Source organism: Lynx rufus, unplaced genomic scaffold (assembly GCF_022079265.1).
Source record: "Lynx rufus isolate CCGP_SWC_20201006 ecotype Redwood Valley unplaced genomic scaffold, mLynRuf1.p SCAF_12, whole genome shotgun sequence".
In the NCBI taxonomy this organism is placed as follows: Eukaryota; Metazoa; Chordata; class Mammalia; order Carnivora; family Felidae; genus Lynx; species Lynx rufus.
Window position 1 is genome coordinate 64,321,116 of NW_025814826.1, and position 21,566 is coordinate 64,342,681.

The following is a 21,566-nucleotide window of genomic DNA, read 5'->3' on the forward strand; positions in this document are numbered from 1 at the left end:
CGTCCATTGTGGCGGAAACTGAGATGGTTTTGGATACAGCCTCTGGCGAGCCACAGGGTCAGTGGGGCAGGAGCCGGGCCTGGGGAGGACCTGGGCATAGGCCAGGGATGGCCATTCATACCTTAATATATATGGCCCCATGGTCCCCGTCTATTTCAAGTCCCTGCACTTGGGGTCCTGTTAGTCCTTGAGGAAGCAAATGGAACCCATACCTGCTGGCTCCCAGCCATACGGCAAGTTCCTTTCTTTATGAAGGTCCAGCACCCTGGTCTCTAAGGTGGGATCCTGAGGCCTACAGTGCTCAAGATCAAACAAGGTAAGGCAAGACCAGGAGCCCAGCGCCACCCCATGGCTGGGAGTTTTATTACTATCTTGGCCTCCTGCCTGGGCACCAGCCCCGGTACAAAAGTCTGAGTCAGTGTGAAGGGCTAGTCAGATGGTGGCAGGGCCCCTCGGGGAGAACAGGGGTGAGGCGTGGCAGTGGTCCCCACCTGGGCTTTAGCCGTGGAGACAGCAAGGACTGGTCTGACTCGGGGTATGTTTTGAAGGCAGAGTGGGCGAGGTTTAACAACAGTTAGGGTGTGTGACGGGAAAAGGTAGGTCGAGGACCCGACTGTGCTTGCCCAACACAGGCGGGTAGGTGTGGCGCCACTGCCCAGATGGGGAGCACTGGGGAGGAGCACAGCGGAGGAGAAGGCGGCCTCGGTAGTTCTTTAGGAGGACATTAGGTGTGTGAGGCCGGGCAGCACCCCAGTGGAGCCTCCGTGCAGCAGGGACCCAGGGGAGTCTTGTGGGGGGCCGAGATCTGTGCATGGTGTGTGCCCGGAGGGTGGGCAGAACCGGGGCCCTGCATGAGATCCCGCGAGAGGCGGCGGATGGGACCCTCTGGTTCTTCCAGGACATGGAAAGACGAGGAGGCAACAGGCAGGCCCAGACCCAGCAGCCGGACTGCAGGAGGAAAACGAGGTGTGAGCTGCCAGAAACCGGAAGGAGAGCCATCATCTGGGAGGTGGAACTGACCTCTCCTTGGCCAGCTGTCAGGCAGCCCTGGCCCGGACAGGAGCTGGGCCGGTGGCGAGTCGAGAAGAACGCGGAAGCGCATGAACTCAGGAGACGGGGAGTCGCGTGAGGAAGTCGACCTGACGGTGACTCGGGAAGGGCTGCTTGGAAAACCACTACTCATGTCCCTTCTTCGGGAAACCATGGGAGGTGTCTTAGACCCGCACAGGGTTTCTGACCAAGGGCAGAACTTCCTGTCTGCTATTTGTTTTAGTGTTTACTGGAGCGCCTGGGTGGCCCGGTCGGTTGAGCGTCTGCCTTTGGCTCAGGTCACGATCTCGCGGTTCGTGGGTTCGAGCCCCGCATCGGGCTCTGCGCTGACGGCTCGGAGCCTGGAGCCCGCTTCCGATTCTGTGTCTCCCTCTCTCCCTGCCCCTCCCCCACTCGCACTCTGTCTCTGTCTCTCAAAAATAAATAAATATTTAAAAACTTTTTTAAAATGTTGTATTTATTTATTTTGAGGGCGAGAGCGCGCACACTAGCGGAGGAAGGGCAGAGAGAGAGGGAGAGAGAGGATCCCAAGCAGGCTCCAGGCTCAGTGCAGAGCCCGATACAGGGCTCAAACCTACGAACCGCGAGATCACGACCTGAGCTGAAATCCAAGAGTCGGAGGCTCAACCGACTGAGCCACCCAGGGGCTGCTCCTGTCTGCTATTTCAGCATTTGAATTAAAGACCATAAGTTACGTTATTTTAAACTGAAACTCTCTGACTATTAATACCTTTACTAATGGTAGCCATGATGGTATACAGAGATTAAAAAACAGGGTTTTGGTCTAGGATGGGCCGGGCCGAGTGCTAGGTTGCCTCACACTCCCTCAGTGGCCTAAGGCAACACACTCCGCCTCAGTGCCTCAGTCTCCACGGCTGTAGCAGAAAGGCTGCAAGCACCCCCGCCCCTCCCTGCCCCGCCACCTGCCGCGTACATGAACGAGGGTGCGCGAGCTAGCCCGGCACACTGGGGGCCTTCCCAGGCACTCTCTTCTCTTCACGCTCTTCTCCTTTTGTCATTAATAAAAATATACAAATAACCAGTTAATCTAATTGTTCCTGAGAGCAACAAGTCAGCCAACAGACTTAAATGCGAACAACACCATGATGACTGTTTTCATTGTTACCAACGAGAGCGACTAAGGAGCAACTACTGATAAAACGCACCCATCCGCCTAATTATTATTAATGAAACGACATTTGAGCCTTCGAATACGATGGTGATTAAGCAGCTAATTAACGTGCGTGGTAATTGCGATGATGACGCAAACATAACCAACTAGTCTAATTATCATTAATAAAGGAGTGGGAAGTCGTTCTTCTCAATAGCCACCTAGTTCCCATTGGTACAGCTTGACGGAGTTGGATGGGATCTGAAGATGCGTGAAGATTCCTTGCATGAATTAGCACAGCAATCACCCTACTTGAGTGATTCATTTTGGGGGGGGTTGTTCATAATTTGAGAGTCCTCCCCTCAGGATGGGGCCACCCGGGGCAAAGCCAGAACGACTACCTACCGCAGCAGATTTCTGTGTAGAGGCCAAGGCCCGCAGCATCCCCGGTCCTCTGTGGGGTCAGCCCCGCTCCTGGCTACCAGTTCAGGGGACATCTGTCCGTCCTCACTGCCACCCCATGCAACACTGCCTTTGCAAACACCAACCAGACGAGACAAAGACTTCCGTTTTTCCTAAACGGCTGCCAGGATACGGGAGCCACCACCTATGATGTCAGGAATGTGTCTATTTATTCTAAAACATTCCAGCAGGTGGAATTTCTCATCCTGAAAAAGAGGCACCAAAAGCATCTTATGGGATGCCAGCCGCCCTGGGGCCTCGCTTACTCTGAGGCTGCGGTTCCGGCTCATCCCATTCTCCACAGAGCTAATTAAACTCTGAGCTCAGTTTCCTTAGATTTTAAATGAGATCCACCTTCTTTCCTCACATGTAGTTGTAAGGAATAGTTGCAATTCTATACAAACGCTAAAGAGAGCGTCTGACAAAAGCAGGAAGAAACAGACTTGATCTCCCTTCCTTCTTCCCATCAGAGCCAAAAACTCTACAACAGAATCAATGCGGATTCTCCAGATCAGCGTAGGAGCCACCTCTGGGCCCTGAGAGAGGCTGACGGCCTCCCCTTTCTCCCAGAATTCGGGTCCCTCTACCTGGAGGGCCTCTCTGCCCCACTAACCCGTGGTTCCTCTGGGCACGCACAGTGGCTACCTAGATGTCACAGCCCCTTCTGATTCACAGAACTGCATCTGGCACACAGTGGGTACTTCATACCCATCGAACGGAGGACTCCGCTGAACGAGGAGGAACCTTGGCCGTTGGTGGAGAGGGAGGGCTGAATTAGGGGACACAGCCAGAGGCCCACCACGGCAACGCTGCCTCTTGGTTTGGGCGTGGTTGGCTGGGACACAGCTTAGTGTCCATCGGGTGGCGATCCGGTCAATGGTGCCAGGCGATCCCTCTCTAGGCTCCACACTATGTGGTTCTGCACCACTGAGATCCCTGGATAGATCAGAGCGCCCTACTTCTGGGGAAACGCCTGCTGTGGAAAGCAGGATTGTTTTTGTGTGAATGGCATCCAGCTCCATACCTGGCCATTCAGTAAACATTCGACGAATGGAACGGATTTCAAAATTAAAAGTGAAAGAAAGAAATCTATTTCCTGAGGTAGCAAAAAAGAAAAAAAAAGAAAGTTGTAGGCCGGGGAAAAAATTGTAGCTTCAAGGAATTTGATGGCGCAGCACGTACGGCCAATATTTGAAATACACAAGCTTTGCTCACTGGAAAGGAAGGTAATAAAACAAATACAAAAAGCACTCTATTTTTCACTATTAACATCAAAATGCCACAGCGAATGCGGAATCTTTAGAAGACCATGAATTATGATTGATTTTACATTCCCTTATGGCGTGCCATATCTGGCCCGAATGGGAGGTGCTAAAATGAAGTGTGAGAAGGCGTGCAAGGCACCCATCACTCATCAGGACACTTTACACGTCAGCGAGCAGTGAAAGCTGGTTTCGGACGCGCAGTGGGCACCTTCTCCAGCGTGGATGCCTGACAGGTGGAGGGAGAGGTCCAGTAACAGGTGGGCGCTAAAACCCACTGCTTTCCTGCGGCTCACGGAGGAGCCAGAGGGAGGCTGACTGACTCTGCACGCGCCCTGCTCGCTGCCACCACGGCCACAGAGACAGCGTCCCCACCTGGTGCTCCCAGGGGACCACAAGTGACTGCACACGTGTGGGGGCGGGGAGCTGGAGAAAGCATAGGGCCAGAGGATGTCCCACCAGAGAGGAGTCCGAAAGACCGAAGGAGTTAGGGGGGCGAGGAGGAGGAGGGGTCATCCAGGGAGTGAGACAGCACAGCAGAGTGTGAAGGCGGCCCTGACCCCATCACTTTACAGATGGGTAAACTGAGGCCCGCAGAGGGGGAGGGAGCTGGCCAATGTCACAGTGTGTTGGAAGTCAGACACAAACCAGAGCTCGGGTCTGTGGCCTCCTGGAGTAGCGTGCCATTTGGGTTGTCCCGGTCCCTTGGCTGAGCCCCTTCCGATTCTGAATTCACGGTCCAGCCACCCCCCCTGCTCAGTACCGGGAGCTCCAGCCCAACACGGGCCTATCCACACCTGCACATGGGCCGTGTCCTGCAGAGCTGAGCCCCTGCCGGGAAGGCCCCTCCTCCCCACCTGTCTGGCCAGCTGCATGAGCTCCATCATGGGGCACCTCGTGCAGGGCGCAGCTAGCTGGTGGGCGTCGCTGTGTCGCCGCGGCCTGCCCTCCAGCGGCCAAAATTTCTCTGGGGGAGCAGACAGTGGCCATTCTCCTAGCACAGGGATGGGAGGCCGGGGGAGCAAGGGGAGCCCGGAGGACCCAGGACCCACCGAGCGTTCTCTCTGATGAGGTGACCATCCAAGACTGTGGTGACCAACCTCGGAACTGCCACCCAATTGCTTCTTCAACCAGAGGAAGCAGGACTGCTAGGGACCAGAGGGCAAAGGCGGTAGTTACCTGCGGCCCCAGCAATCCAGGGGTTCCCGGCGGGCCCACTTCTCCTTTCTTCCCCTGAGGACAAAAGAAGAAGCCGAAATTAACAGCAGGCAGGTAATGCCCAGAACCAATGCAGTAACGTCTCAGAGGACATTTCCATCTGGATTTCTCAAACCCCCCACCTGGCGGGATGGCCTCCAGAGAGAAGTGGTTTGGGATTGGGGCAGAAGACTCAGGCTCTGGGGTCACGGAGGCTCAGCACCGGATCCCAACTCTGCAACATAGATGGCTTTGGTAACACACGGCCCCAAGGTTACAAGGTACAGAAAGGGACCCTTCAGAAGGATCTCCTTATCCTGCCGTCGGCCACTCCGTTCCTTTCCTTGAAAGCAGCTAATCCCACCAGATGTTGGCTCATCTTTGCAGAGGCATTTTGTGTGTAGACAAGCAACACACACACACACACACACACACGCATTCACGAGTGCACACACACGTGTGCACATGTTCCCTTGTTCCTCCCCTTCTTTCTCTTTATGAACCATAACTGTAGCAAATCACTCAATCTGCTGGTAACTGATGGTTTCCCCTGAGCAGCTGACTCTGGCTCATCCTGTATCCGCATGTGGACGGTCACCCTGATGTGCCCACAGCTATGGAGTGTCCACAGGAAGGGTGAAACGGACACACGGACAGGTAGGTCATTACGGCCTTTTCTGATTGGCTGCTGTTACAGTCCAGGCTGTTGTCAGGACCCCAGTGGGTCATCTTGGGGGCTGACCTGCCTCATTAAACCTGGGAGTCTAGCCCTGTGTATAGGGGTAAGGGGTGTTCTGGTTGGTTTGCTGCATAGGACATAGGGTATATATTATGTAAGCGGGCATCTGAATGATGGAACCGCGGATTTTCGTTTTCCTCCTTAGTTTCCCTCAGGAAGTCAGAACACCCAGGTAAGGCCTCGTCCTTGCCTTGGTCTGTGCCCAGGCCAGCCCCAGTGGTGGCCCCCGCCCCCACCCCCCAGCCTGCTCTCCCTCCTCCCCGTGTTCCATGAGCCCTCAGTGCCTGCCTGCGAAGCCCAGGATACCGTCTCCCCAGCCCCCACCTCCCAGAAGTGGCCCCTCCCCCAGGGCTGTGGGTCACATGGTGAGTCAGTGCCACCAGGGGGCTGTTGCGGGTCTCAGGGACGCAGCTCTGTTCAGGCTCAAGGATTTTATGGTTGCACAGAAGTCTGGGTGAGCTGGGAGGGAATGTTCTTTCAGGAGCTTCAAGTCCTAAAACCAGAGTCTCCCAACCTCGACTTAGCCCGCTGGGATCGAGGTCGAGATCCAGGTCTGCGGCTGTTTCCTGTGTATTCATCCGCACGCTCCCGCTGCTCCGTGCCAGCCCCGCGGGTCCTGCCGGGGCTCAGCCACTGCCTCAAGAGCTCGCGGTTTCACAGGAAGGCCTACCTGAGCCCCTGGGACTACAACACTCCCAATAAGCACAGGTGCACAGGGCACCCGGAACTCATAGGTCTGTCACAAGGTCTTGGGAGGACTTCCGGGAGGAGGTGCTGAGGTAGCACTGAAGGGGGACATTAGAGTATCCCACTGGGACACACATTCGGTGCAGGGGACAGAGCAGGCAAGTGGGAGCAGGGCCTCGGCAGAGCCTTGATGTGATCTTGACGGAAGGCTACAGGGTGCGGGAGTGGCAAATGAGGTCAGCAGGGGTCAGGAAGAGCGTCCGTGCCCTGCACCAAGTGGAGCCTCCCAAGGGGCCAAAGATGCCGAGTGAGGACACCACGGGGTCCGGTTTGTGCTGGCTCTGGAAGCAGCAGGAAGGACGGAGCGAGGGGCCAGTCTGTTCCCAGAGCTCACCATGGCCACACCACCATGGGCCCGCCTCCACTGTCACCTCCGCGCCAGCCTGGGGGCCTCCTGGACCATCCTCCCTCACGCCTGACCCTACGCTTCCCCTTTCCCGCCATCCCCCCAAGGTCACCAGAACCACATTCTTAGAACAGAACTCAGGCCGGCTTCACAGTGCAACACTTCTCAGAGCAAACTGGGAGGCCCTCCCCTCCTTTCCAGAACCGCATTCCCGCTCCCTGCACGGCTCATTTCCTCAAACTCTCCCCCTTGTCCAGCCACGCCAGTGCCCTCCTCCAGGAAGAACGCGCCAAGCTCAACGTCCCCCCCGCCCCGAGCTCAACACTCCCACCTCCACGTCTTCTGCCCGGCACACGGGCTCCCCAGGCATCCACGCGGTCTCTGCTCCAATCCCCTCTTGTCCACACGGTCTCTGGCCAGCCCAACCCAAACCGCTCTGCCGCCAGCTCTCGCTTCCTTTGTGCCGCTGCTGGATACACCGCTGACGGACGCATTTGGTCACTGCCTGCCCGCCTGCCCGAACTGGGGTGCCAGCCTCCCAGAAACAGGGCCCGGCTCCGCTCTTGTGCAGCGCTCTGCCCGGGGGCCCAGAACACTGGCCTGCCGCATGGTGGCGACTCGGGAAACATTTGCGGGCTGGATACACAACGCCCTTCAGGACTGACGTGGTCCTGAGCCCAGACAACGGCTGGGGAAACAGCGCTGGTGGAGGGGGGGGGAGGGGGATGCACAAGGATAGGAAGACACAAGCTGGACATCTGCAGACTTGCAGAGAGAGCCGGCTGACCGGAGCCCCAGATCCACACCCCCTGAGCCACGGAACACATCAGCTCGGAGGTGCAGCGAGGCCTAGGTCGGGATGCGTTTCTCGACACTTGTCAGGGAGAATTCAAAATGCGGTCCTGGGCACCTTCAGAAATGAGCCAGGCCCGGAGGCATTTGTCTGGGCCTCCGTCCGATCCTGCTCTGATGAATGCGGACATCGGGGGGCTGGTCACAAGAGAGCGAATAGCTGCCAGCTCCCCTCCCTCGGGGAATGGAAAGCAGACATCTTCCATTTGGTATCGAGACAGGCACCCCTCCACTTGCTGGCAGGTTATTCCACTGAGAGTCACTGGTTATTTACAAGATGAATAAACCATTTTCCCTCAAGGTCGGCGGAATGGCCCGGTGAGCAGTCATCAGAATTCAGAACCCAGGCCCGCAAAGTAACTCTGTGCAGAGGAAAGGCTGAAATGGAGAATCGGATCACTTAATGGTTGGTAGGAAGGGATCGGAAGGGAGGAGGAGGGATGCGAAGGTTCAGGTTGTTGAGCTGAATTACTAACTAAGATGCTGATCTGATTGGGGTGCACGTCTGTGTCCCTCTCCCAGATGGCCCACCACCTCTGGAGGGAGGTACAAGGTCTCAGCAGCTGCCTGCTTCGCTCAAGTTCGGGGACCTTGTATACACGGTACTGATGCTCAGGGGGATAAGCACCTAAGATGGTAATGAAATCTACAGAAGGTATGGAGTCAGGAGTGGCTCCCATGCCAGGGCAGTAAAAAAAAAATGTGGCCTGGGAAAGGAGGATTGTGGGCAGACAGGAAGGTTCTGGTGAGCAAGAAAGACATGTAAGCATGCGCACCCGGGCAAGCAAATATCTCAGCCTTTGGGTTTCAGCAAGAAGGAAAAAAGCAAAAAGGTGTCAAGAGGCCAGAGGAAAGAAAGCAATTTGTGATCCTAGCTGTGGTCACAAGGTGGCATCATCTTGAGTGGGTCACCCACAGAAACATTAGGGGAGTCTCTGGCCAACTCCAGCACCCATGTTCACATCTCCACCCACAACATCCGGAGCGGTCCCCAGTGCCGTTCAAAGCTTTCCTCCCTCCCTTCCTTCCTTCCTTCCTTCCTTCCTTCCTTCCTTCCTTCTTTCCTTCCTTCCTCCCTCCCTCCCTTCCTTCTTCCCCTTTCCTTCCTTCCTTCCTTCCTTCCTTCCTTCCTTCCTTCCTTCCTCCCTCCCTTCCTTCTTCCCCTTTCCTCCCTCCCTCCCTTCCTTCCTCCCTCCCTTCCTTCTTCCCCCTTCCTTCCTTCCTTCCTTCCTTCCTTCCTTCCTTCCTTCCTCTCTCCCTCCCTTCCTTCCTTCTTCCCCTTTCTTTCCTTCCTTCCTTCCTTCCTTCCTTCCTTCCTTCCTCCCTCCCTCCCTCCCTCCCTTCCTTCTTCCCCTTTCCTCCCTCCCTTCCTTCCTTCCTTCCTTCCTTCCCTTTCCTTCCTTCCCTCCCTTTCCTCCTTCCCTTCCTTCCTTCCTTCCCTTTCTTCCTTCCTTCCCCCCCTTTCCTTCCGCCCTTCCTTCTCTCTTTCCTTCCTTTCTTCCTTCCCTCCCTTTCCTTCCTCCCTTTCCTTCCTCCCTTCTCCTTCTTCCTTCCTTCCTTCCTTCCTTCCTTCCTTCCTTCCTTCCTTCCTTCCTTCCTTCCTTCTCCTGCCTTTCTGCCTTCCTGCAACCACAGAACTGACCGGCTCACATGCCCAGTCCCTTCCCTCCAGACTTTTCTGGGCCATCCTGCGCCTTCTACAAATTCCATTACTTGTCTATACACACACCCTATCCTGGCAGGTGATCTTCCTAAAGGGAGGAAGTTCTGCCTGAGTTACTTCCCACCTCTGAAATGGTCAGGGTCTCCTTCTTGTCTAAAACACGTTAACACTGAGGTGTTTTACCTGGAAATCGATGGCCCTGTGAGTCTAACATGCCTTTGAGATCTAGTGTCCAGTGTCCATTCTCCAATCCCTAAGCAACAGCTCAGGGAAGCTGCTTATCTTGCCCCCCCAAACACTCCCCCAGGACTTCTGGCCTCTGAGATTTTGCTCACACTACCACCTCTGTCTGTAACACCCACATTCCATCTCAACTTGTCAAAATCGTACCCCAGGTCAGTGCTCCTCTTCCAGGAAGCCCTGGAAATAATGAGAAATGTGACAAAAACATATTGAATATGCACTGCTTGAGAGGCTGTTGCGTTGGGATGGGGCATAAAGCTCTAGGTAAGTAGTTACGAGGACTTGGCCACACGGCATAAGCAAAGGGGCTCTCCATGGTCCTTTCCGACCCCCTTCCTCTACAATATAAGAAAGCGAGGTTGGAATCTTAGGTAGATGGGGAAGGGCAAGCCACTTGCTGCATCTTCAGTTTCCTCATGTGGAAAAAATTATAATCATTGTAATTATCTGAAAAGATAGCAGTGGAAGAAATAATCCAATATTTGAGGAAGCGCTTTACAAGGCCTAATAAGGCATTATGCAAACATAACAGATAGCCACGGGAATGAGGAGGAATATGATGGTGGCTATGATGATGAAAAAAGGGTAAAAGCAGGATTCTGGCTTCTCTGAGTCCCTGAAGTGCGTAAAAGACCATGTGTCAAACATACGTGGTTTCAAAACTGCTACCTCCCAACAGTGCCACAGAAATTAAATGAGCTAATGCCTAGAGAAAGCTCAGCACAGGATCTACCATTAGGAAATGTGTAGTAGTGATGGTGATGATGGGTGGTAGGGATGGTGGTGGTGATGCTGGTGGTGGTGGTGGTGATGGCGGTGACGGTGGTGGTGGTGATGGTGATGGTGGTGGTGGTGGTGGTGATGGTGGTGGTGGTGATGGTGGTGATGATGGTGGTGGTGATGGTGGTGATGGTGGTGGTGGATGGTGGTGGTGATGGTGGTGGTGATGATGGTGATGGTGATGATGGTGATGGTGACGGTGGTGGTGATGGTGGTGGTGATGGTGGTGGTGGTGGTGGTGATGGTGACGGTGGTGGTGGTGGTGGTGATGGTGATGGTGGTGGTGGAAGTGATGGTGGTGGTGGTGATGGTGGTGGTGATGGTGGTGGTGATGGTGGTGGTGGTGATGGTGGTGATGGTGGTGGTGATGGTGGTGGTGATGGTGGTGGTGGAAGTGATGGTGATGGTGGTGGTGGTGACGGTGATGATGGTGACGGTGGTGGTGATGGTAACGGTGGCAGGGTGGGGGTTAAGGTGGTAATAGTGGTGGGGGTGGGTGGGATGGGCAGGGGTGGATGCAGCAGCAGCTATGTAACCTCTGCATTTTGGACCTATACTTGTCTGTGGGGATTTGAGAAGTGCTGGCCAGAGCAAATTCTGCAGCAACAAAGAACTACTTTACTAACAATAAGCCTGTTTCTCTATTTCATTTTTCTCTTCTTCTCTTTTAAATTGCTACCCTACACAATATCTGGGTAAGTGTTTGTAATTTATCACGAGGGCCGATTTTTCAAGCCACTCTAATGCCAGGATGCTGAGCGGGACTAATCTTTCCAAGGCTGCCTATCTGCCCACGGAGAAGAGGAAGCCCGCAAATGCAGAACAGCAGCTCCTTCCCAGCTAGGGCGCGTGAGCACAGCCACGTGCAGGCCCATTCACAGCTGAAGGGGTTGCCGGTGCAAGTGATTCTAATACGTGCCGTATGGTCTTTTGCTCAGTTCCTGTTCTCCATGCCTCCAAATGTCACTGATGATTATTTTCTACTGGTTAGAGCTGAAACCAGGTGCTCAGGGAAAACCTAGGGTGTCCTGATATAAACCCTGGCTCCATGCCATGCAATGAATCAAACGGTAGCCTGTGATCCAAACGATGCTGTTACCATCTGGTAGAGTAGGGAAGAGCAAGAAAAAGGGCTTTAAAAATGGAAAGGTAAAACAAATTCAACCCAAGTTGCCACTTGACAAAAGACCACCCGTGTTTCCCTCCTCAAATCTACCAGTCTCGCTTTCAGCAGGAGACCCTCAGCTCCAAGGGCAATGGCTGGGGATGAAAGCCATGTGTATCCAATGCATCCCCTGAATGGGCACTGGCAGTTAGTAAGGGGTCCCAGACCTCTCCTAGGCACCCGCCACCAAGACTGCCGATGTCCAGATGAGAATTCTGGTGCCTCCATGGACACACACCCACACACTGCCTCCCAACGCAAAAACACTCAAGGTTTGGAGGAGGCAGACCTCACTTCTAATCTCTGCCCCACCATCTATACTCCACGTGACATGGAGTAATCTGACTTACACGTCTAAATCTTGGTTTCCTCATTTGCAGAATGGGAATAAAACTGCCCTACCTCACAGGATCCTTGCAGAAATCAGTGAGAAACATGGGAACAGTTGCCTAGCTAAATGCCTGCTTAGCCTCCTCCATGAAACCACTGCTTTTTCCTTCCTACCTGGTATTAGTTCTACACCTGCCACAGATCCCATCTTAATATTTTCTCGGGGTGCCTGGGTGGCTCAGTCGGTTACGTGTCCGACTTCAGCTCAGGTCATGATCTCATGGCTTGTGAGTTCAAGCCCCGTGTCGGGCTCTGTGCCTACAGCTCAGAGCCTAGAGCCTGCTTAAGATTCTGTGTTTCCCTCTCTCTCTCTCTCTCTCTGCCCCTCCCCTGCTCGTGCTCTCTGTCTCTCAAAAATAAACAAACATTAGAAAATTTTTAAAAATGTTCTTAAAGCAACAGACGCAATCAGGCACATCATGAGACATTTGGGAATCACTCCATCGCTAGAAAGAAGGGAGGCATCATATTTGGTAGGTCACTTCTTCGGTTCTCACCTATTGATGAGAGAAGAGATTCCAGAAGATGTTGGAAAAAGGATCAAAGGACCCAAAGAGATTGTCACCAGCTCGTGGGAAAGGCAGTGACAAAGGCCTGAGTGACCCTGAGCAGCTTGTTTGATCTTTCTGGACATGAAATTTCGCACTGTCCATCTCAGGGATCCCTTCCGTCATGATGATTTTGTAGACATTCCAAGCTCTGCATTAAATTGAAATGCCTGACAGCACAGAATTCTCTTACACAAAAAATTTTCCCTTGGTCATCCAGGGAAGAGGAAAGAAAACATCGGGGCTATGTCAGGCGGGACTCAGCAGCACAGAGCAAGGTAGAGGCAAAGCCAAAGGAGAGGTGCAGATAGGACCCAAGTTCTTCAGTGGGAACCCTGGGACCCCTTAATGAGGCAGACAGGCCTCGTTTCTTCAAAATGGAGCATGTGCCATGGAGGGCCAGGGCCCAGGTGACCAGATGCCCGGTTCTGGGTCCTGTCGTCCTCATGCTGTGCACAGAGTTGGCACCCAGGCAGCGACAGGCGTGCAAGCATGAGCCACTCACCCGTGCACTCTGGCTGCTTTAGATGCTGACTGCAACATTACTCACTTATGCCTATCTTATATGCTGAGATGTTCTGTTTATGCACTTTTTATGTGTGTATAAAAATATATATGTTTTACGAGCGTGGGGCACTCTTCTAAGTGCTGCAGATACAAAAATAATGCTCTCACAGACTTATATCCATGAAAACAAAAATAAACAAATACTCAAGAAAGAAAAAAATAGAAGTCCTCTACAAAAATTAAAATAGGCTGGTGTGAGAGTGACAAGGTATCTATTTTGGGGTGAATGATGAGGGCATGAAGAGTTTGCTTTTTTTTTTTAAGTCAACCTTGTGGATGCTTCTGAGTGTCCAAATGCTTCAGCAGCCTTGAGCTCCAGCTGGTTCTGCTTCCAGAACATTCTGGAATGTTCAGCTATGTAGCAGTGCTCCCCATCAACCTCTTCCTAATGCCTGGCTCAGACAAGCGGGAGGAAAAGAAAACCTCAGAAAGAGAAACAAGGTAGCATCACCACCCTCCTTCTAAGGCAGGGAGCCCAGCGGGGTGACGATGGTCCGATGTTATGCAGAGGGGTGCCTTGTGTGCTCTAACTCTGTGGGATGGCCCGGGGGCGGGGTGGGCATGGGGGCTGCCTGGCTCCCGATCTTCCCATTTCACTATGCCATTGTGGAAAAATCCAGCTTTGTCCAAAATTAACATGTTTACCTTGCCGGGGATTACACTGTCTGCCTGTTGCTAATCTCTAAAATAAAGGACCGGATCCCTTTCCCTAGCCCGTACATTAGTCGCAACGTCTCAATTCCTGGATTCTGTGGCTTGTCACTGTCTTGTCTCTTCCCCTTTATAGCCTGAGTGTGTGCAGTGACACCAGGGAGTGATGTTTCAGCTGAAGCAGATGACGAGGAAATGACAGGTCACCGTGAGGGAAGGAGAGACAGATAATTTTCTGAGCAAGTCATTCTGTCTCGGGTTCTCCTGACTCAGCCAGAGGCTGACTGAACAGGAAGCTGCCGCTCAGCCCACACCGACATCACAGTCAGTCTCTGCAGTGTTTGCCCAGTGGTGCGGCCACCGGACTATAGCAACATCGGTGGGGTGCACCCCAGCCCGAGTCAGAGACTCACAGAGGACCACTGGAGAGCCAGGGGACCCCAAAGACACACAATGGTCGGCCCCCATTCACGACAGGGAGCAGGACGAGGGAGGAGCCCTCCCTCCATTAATACATCGCCCTGCCCGTGGCCCTTGGCTCACTCTCCCGTGCCAGACCCTGTGGGTCCCCACCACCTGGCACACCGTTGGGCCAAGATGGGTGCTCCCAGAGCCCCTGCCCCTGGTCTGGGCCACCACCCTCCCCTTCAGCTCTCTGTCCAGAGGCAGGATGTCCTCTCCAGGGGGCACTTCCTATGTCTGCATCACCCTCTCCAGTGCAGCCATCAATTCCTGCTAAAATGTACTGGCTCTTGCAAGGCCACCTCAGACATCCCCCTTCCTTGTCCCCAGGGCCCACTCCCTCTCAGTGCCCTCCCCTCCCACCCAGATCCCTCTCTGCTGAACACCGCAGTGCCCCTACCGAGGCATTTGGGTTATCCGTCCATATTTCTCAGGACCCTCAGGCTGTGTGAGCGCCTGGAAGTTGAGACCATAATCTCTTCAGAGATTCCCAAAGCATTTAACTGAGTGCCGCACGTCACAAGAGCATGACATGAGCTTTGTGGGCAGACGGACACATGGGAGGAGAGAAGAAGTCAGGCTTTAGAGATGCACAGTCCCAGGTGTGCATCCCCGAGGGGCAGCTGCTGGTGGTGTTAGATCAGAGACTGCCCCTCCTCTGTGCAAAGGGGGCCGATAAACACTTCCCTAGGAGCGCTGGGGTCTGGCACATGGAGCTCAATACCTCAGTTCATAGCTAGCACTCCCCTCCACCCTGGTTCCTTCTCTGGGTCTCCTTGTCTTATCCCTCAAATTTCCATTCCTGGTGCACATATCCAAGTCCCAGGGCCCCTGGCCAGTGTTAAGGTTGGGCGACCTGCACACGGCGGGCTGGTGCTAACCTTAGGAGTAAAAGGTGTTTCTGGGGGTGACAAGAACCATCCTGGGGAACACACGAATGGCCCTTGGGGGGCCAAGAAGCCATGGCCAAGGAAACGTGGGCCTCAACAAGCAAGCTCCAAGCAAGAGGTTTCCTCTCCCCTCCTCCCCTTGTCTAGGAGAGTCAATTAGATAGAAATGTCAATTAAAAAAAAAACAAACCACCTTCGTAGTCATGTTTGTATCAAGAGCCCCACTCAGCATCTAATTCTACGTTAGGAAAAGTAACGTTTGCATCAGTTTGACACCAGACGAAATGAGGCTCACCTAAACATCAATTACATAATGGACAAAGACTGCTGCTTTCTCTTAAAAGGCTGTGCGCGAGCAAGTTGGGGGAGTGGGAGTCGTGACAGCTGCCACGTCTTGCTGCTCACCAAGGACGCAACCCCATCCTGGGCACGCTTTCTCCCCAAAACCAGACCGGTGGCGATGCCTTCCACTCTAATGGAGGAAACGTGCCCAGAGAGGCTAGGTGACTTGTCGGGTCACACAGCTGCCCAGAAGCAGGGCCAGCTTCAAACCCGGGTGCATCCTGCTGCACTGCACAGTCCAGGACCCTCGCGTTGTACAGGAGAGAAGCGACCCGGCTTTGCCAGGGAAACTGAGGCCCGGGCAGGTGATGCTGAATCTGAGGTTGAACATCCAAGTTCTTCTAGTGGGATGAAGGCTTCCCACTCTCCCACCCAACCCTGCTACGTGGTACCTTTCCACGTCCCAGCTAGCCTTCCAAACAAGTTCCTCTTACAATCGTAAGGGTTCAAGATGGTTATAGGGTGCAGCAGTGTTTGAAAACCAAAGGAGGAAGTTCACTGGTGGGTAAGGACAGGTTGGGGTCTGCGGAGTCATAAAAGCAGGTCGCCCAGTTTCAGAACTGAGGATACAAAGCATGATGGGAGGGTGGGTGCAGCCCCCTTAGACAGAGGGAATCCACGGCACATCCGTAACACCGTCCACTTCACCGAGCTACAGAATCTCCGGGCTACAGAGGCCACAGAGGGGGTTGGACAGTCTCTGCCGGATGAAGGCCCCATTCCCACCCGTCCACCAGTGGCCGCCTGGCCTCTGACCGAGCACCTGCAGGGACACTGAACACCCCATCTTCGGTAGCTGTGCCCCTTGAAAGTCTCTATGTGAACCAGTCAAAGATGCTACAGGCTTAAGCACCAGAGGTCAGCGAACACGGAGTCCCTACTCTGTGCCAGGCATGCTGCTAGGAACTAGGGACACGGATTTGGGGGGTGGGGGGCAATCTCAGTCACTGTAGGGACACCAAAGAGGACACCTAGCCTCACTGTGCTTCTTCATCCGTCTGCCTTCAACCACAGGACACTGTGCTTAGCGGCGAATCAAACCCATAAAGTATGTACAATCTGGGTAAGAAGACAGGTGCTTAATTAACTCAAGTTAAATTAAATGAAATACCCTGAGATATTACAGTGCTCAATAACAATATGGATGTTTCGACTAAAGTAGCTAATAGCCTATTGGCAGCTCTCTATTTTTCATCCCTATTTTTAACTCTTTCCTGGAGACTTGGCTCAAATATCACTTCTTTTTTAGGAAGCCCCGGGGGTCCTGCCTTTCTCTGTGTTCTCTCAGTTCTCTGTGTTCTCTCTGTGGGCTCCCTTCTGCTGGGGGCTCTGATCACACGGGGCTGGGGGTTTCTATATACATGACTCACGGCAGACAACAGACCTATCCCCACGTCTCCAGGACCCAACTCCAGACCCACACGTGAACTAAATCGAACCCTTCAATCTGCTTCCAAAAGTCATTTCAAGAGGACAAGACGGCACCATGTCCTCTGTTTGAGCTGCTGAAATGGGGTCCCCGGTGTGGGTGAGCTGGGGATCAGAAAAGAAATACATGTTATGTTACTCACCCGGAGACCTTGCAAACCAGGAGGTCCAGCCCTGCCTCCGGGACCCATCAGACCCTTTAGGAGGAGGAGAAAGGGGGGAAGAAAAGAAATCATGGTCAAACACAGTTCAACATCATAGGTTATACTTGGCCTTTTCACTCTCAGTGGGTAGGAAAATACCATCCTATCCCAATGGGGGAAACTGGGAGGTCAGGAGGGAAAAAAGTCCTGCCCCCTCAAATCTATAACACTTTAAATGTTTGTTTATTTTTGAGACAGAAAGTGAGGGAGGGAGAGGGAGAGAGAGAGAGAACGTGCATGCGAGCAGGAGAGGGGCAGAGAGAGAGAGAGAGAGAGAGGGAGAGAGAATCCCAAGCAGGCTCTGCATTGTCAGCACAGAACCTGATACTGGGATTGATCTCACGAACCGTGAAATCATGACCTCAGTTGAAATCAGGAGTCAGACACTTAACCAACCGAGCCACCCAGGTGCCCCAAATCTTTAACACTTCGAAACGTGCACACCTATCGGACCGAATTAAGTATGTTCAGCAACCAAGATGTAGGCAACACCATCCACACTTTAAAGATGAACACAGTAGCGGTCAAATGCCTTGCATTAGAGCTTTGCATAATACATACACAAAAGAAGTGTCTGGAACCCAAGTGTTTTTAGCTGTAAGGCCAGTGCCATTTCCCCTGAATGTCGCTGGCTCAGCAAGAACTAGCTTGGGGTACATGACTCGGTCCACAGTGATGAGCAAAATATGGCAGTCCAGACAAAGAAATGAAACGATCTAAGAAAGATCAGTTTCAGTTGAGTAAGGAACGCTGGTGCAGGAAGGGGTCACACTGACCTGATAATTCAAATCCTTCCCCCAAGACCCCCTCCATATCTGCTGCATGACCTCAGACAAGTCCCTTGGCATCCTTGAACCTCAGGTGGCTCCTCTCTGAAGCGAGGATGACATACCCACCTATCGAGTGGATGTGAGGACCACATGAAGAATGGACACAGAAGCCCCAAGTTCAGCTCCCACCACCCTCCTGACCGCACCCTGATTTACACCCACGTGATGGCACCTCGAGTGAGGCATGCGGTGGCAGTGGTCAAATGAGACCCTCGGCTCTGTGGCTCGATCGGCAACTTCCCAGGGGGATCCTGGCCAGAAGCTCCCCCTCTGTTCTTCCAAATCCGCACTGTCAACAAATGCTATCACACAGAGAGCTACCATTGCCAGGTTTGGCATGACTATTAAGTGACAGCACTGTATTTAGATCCAAGTTCTTTTCTCTTAATAACACCATGGAAATAAACACACGAATGGAAAGCCTGCAGAAACTACAGGTTTAAATCTCCTTTCCCCACAAGGATTATCTTGCCGAGCTCAGGGCACACAGCGAGGAAAGACTCTGCATAAGCGAGTTTTCCTTAAGCATCAACAAACACCTTGCGTTTGATCCGTGCACTTTCCCTTTATTTCGCTCCAGCAGACATTGATAAAATGGCCAGGGCCTGTCCTGTCTCGGGAAAAGGATGAAGGCTGCACGCCTCCTGGACAGCTCCAGCATTTGGATGCAAAACACTGTGCACTGTTTTCCATTTAGAGAAGGGGATACATTTTCCTCTCGCTGGGACTGCTGAACACAAACTCCAAAATTTTCCATTCCCCACAGAAGTCACCGAAGCCAGCTTCTCAGTTTGATTCAAGCCAATGAATATTTAGGGAGCGACTGCTCTGCAGAAGGCCCAGGGCCAGGTGCTGCTGGGGATTCAAACCAGACAGAAATGGCAACTGATAAGGGTACTGGGCTCAATAAGGCTGCACAGAGCACGGCTTGGCACATGAGCTCATGTAGCCCTCACAGCACGTTCACGTGGATGACGATGGTGATGATGATTTCTAGGTACGGAATAAAGCAGAAGAGGATCAGAGAGGGTAAGTGACGTCAGCAAAGACACAGGGCTACCTGGTGGAAGAACTGGGACATGAGACCAGACGTTGCAGTTCGATCCCAAGCGCCTTCCTTCCGTGGCCGTCTGGCTCCTTGTGAGCTCACACAGCAGTCAGGCCCCACTTTAGTGCTCCTCCTGAACAGCGTTAGAGGGCCACTCCCCTACAAGCATGAACTAAGTCCCCACTATGAGATAAACTGTGTATTTAGACAGGGGAGAGACATCGGTCCTGACCTCAGAATCTTCCAGTCCTGGTCTCTCCTCACGGGTCTCCCTTTCAACAAGTCTTGGGGCAGGCTGTTGTGTTTCTGAACTCCTTGCAATAGAATTCCGTCACCAACACCACTTTCTGCACTAAGTCCCATTCTATGGAGAGCATCTAGCAGGGGGGACAGCTTCAGAACCTCGAACAGCCCCATCCGGGGCTACAGGGTTCGGGCACTCTGGTGTCCGAATGTGCTGAGGGTTCAGGGCTGTGTGCCCTTGTCCCACAAGATAGACCGCAGGAACAACACACGCGGGGAATCTCGTTAATCATCTAGAGATTGCAAGTGCTTACTCGACAGTTATTTTTTTCCTATCTCCTTCATTAAACTATGACATCTACCCATGCGTTTTCATCCCTCTAACTCCAGCGTTAATATTTGACCGCAAACATTTAAGGGTTCTTACTTCTGTCCCCTGCTTCATTTATCGTAAGAAAATCTGCATAAAAGGGAGGATCCAGAATGAGAGGTCAAGAAGGCTGTGTCTTCATTCATCAGGGCTAGGCACTATTAGTTTCCTACTCTTTAGTGGGGGACGTGAAGAAAATAATTCCCTTTTATACATTTCAGAAAAGTATCACTACCTTGTGCACTCAGAGGTAAAAAGAGCATGGGTTTGACAGACATATCTAGGTCCAAAGCTCATTTCTACTTCTTAATAGCTGTGTGACTGTATACAATCCATTCAATATCTCCGTACTAAGGTCCTCATTGGTAAAACAAAAATAATACCTTTGCTCTTGCAGATTTAACATGCGTATGTTTGCACAGAAACATATATACTATAGACTTTCAGCACTTGCCAATTATAGATCTGAAATATATACGCATGTATGCACAGAAATCCAAACACTGAGAGCACACATTACCTGCCTTTTTCTACTGTTAAATCTCCCAACGGTTATCATAATCGTGGGGAGCTCTGGAGACCAAGCCTTAGAGAAGTTAAACAAGACATTCAAGGTTACAGAGACAGAGGTGGCGCTTCTGACCCGAACTTTTTGATATGAAATTGTTCTAATTATATTGGAATTAAACATCTGCTAGAAGAAATCTGCTAGATTTCTTCCAGCTTCACCCCAACAAAACCATACACATTTACCCTAATGAGGAATGGGTCCTGATGGCTTCATATAAATCTGATTTATGGACATTTCACAGTAACAGCCGTCTTATTACCTTCAATAAGACATGGTAATTTGAAAGGGGCAGCAGCATGTTGTCAGGATGTGACTCTTGATCTCAGGGTCGTTGAGTTCAAGCCCCACATTAGACACGGAGCCTACTTTTTAGGGGACTCCTGGGTGGCTCAGTCAGTTAAGCATCCAACTTCAGCTCAGGTCATGATCTTGTGGTTTGTGAGTTCAAGCCCCGCATCCGGCTCTGTGCTAACAGCTCAGAGCCTGGAGCCTGCTTCAGATTCTGTGTCTCCCTCTCTCTCTGCCCCCCCTCCCTCCTCTCTCTTTCAAAAATAAACATTAAATAAAGTAAATGGAAACTTAAACACCAGACTGCACACCAGAAATCCCACTAATGACCTCTTTTTGCCTGGGGGAGTGGTGCTGGGAAGTCAGGCTGTCTGGGTTTCAATTCCAGTTCCACACTTGCTACCTGCCTGGTCTGTGGCCAGTAATGTCACTGGTCAGGCTTCAGCCTGCTCTCGTGTAAGATGGTAACACCACCGCCTGTCGCCTGAGGGGATGGGACCAGCTTCTGCAATACCAAAGAGCTAAGAGGTGGAAAACCACTGTGCTCCAGACCTAGATGTGTTCAGAGCAGACCCTGGGCTGAGACGGTGACTTACCGGAGCTCCTGGTGGCCCAGGTGGGCCCTGGTGGCCTCGTGGTCCTGGAGCTCCCTGGTAACAGAAGCCAAACACACATGAGCCACAGCTCCCCCATCCCCATGACTCAGGACCCTTTGCTGACTCAGAGTCTACGTCCGGAGTTCCAAAAAGCGACCCAGAGATATAGAGCAGGAATGTGCATTCCTGGTGGAAAATCAACTTGGCCCATCTCTGGAAGGCTCCATCTGAGCTCAAAAAGCAGCTTCAGCCCCACGGTGGTAGCCTTTCCATCTCTGCTCCTACCTGGAGCCCCACAGGGGGAGGACCCGGATTCCCCTTACCTGCTCGCCCTTCAGGCCCTCTCTCTGCACCTGTGGGACAAACCATGTGTCAGCAAAGAGGGTGGCCTTTTTCAACGACCATTCCCCTCAGCTCCGGTAACAGTATTCGCACAGCAGCCTGCCGTAACGCAGCAATTTCTGACTCTCCTCCGATTTTATCCCACCTTTAGTGTTCCAAGTCTTGTATTCCAGCTCACGG

At 52.7% G+C, this 21,566-nt stretch overlaps 1 protein-coding gene across 1 annotated transcript in view; it reads right to left on the bottom strand.

The window, feature by feature from the left end:
• The window catches only part of COL22A1 (collagen type XXII alpha 1 chain), a 260,858-nt gene that overhangs the window by 118,138 nt on the left and 121,154 nt on the right, over positions 1 to 21,566 (bottom strand). The window contains exons 20-23 of the mRNA XM_047074226.1: positions 21,368 to 21,397; positions 21,045 to 21,098; positions 17,039 to 17,092; positions 5,065 to 5,118 (exon numbers count right to left, since the gene is read on the bottom strand). Coding sequence (XP_046930182.1) covers positions 5,065 to 5,118; positions 17,039 to 17,092; positions 21,045 to 21,098; positions 21,368 to 21,397 — 192 coding nt within the window. The remainder of the gene's footprint in view (positions 1 to 5,064; positions 5,119 to 17,038; positions 17,093 to 21,044; positions 21,099 to 21,367; positions 21,398 to 21,566) is intronic.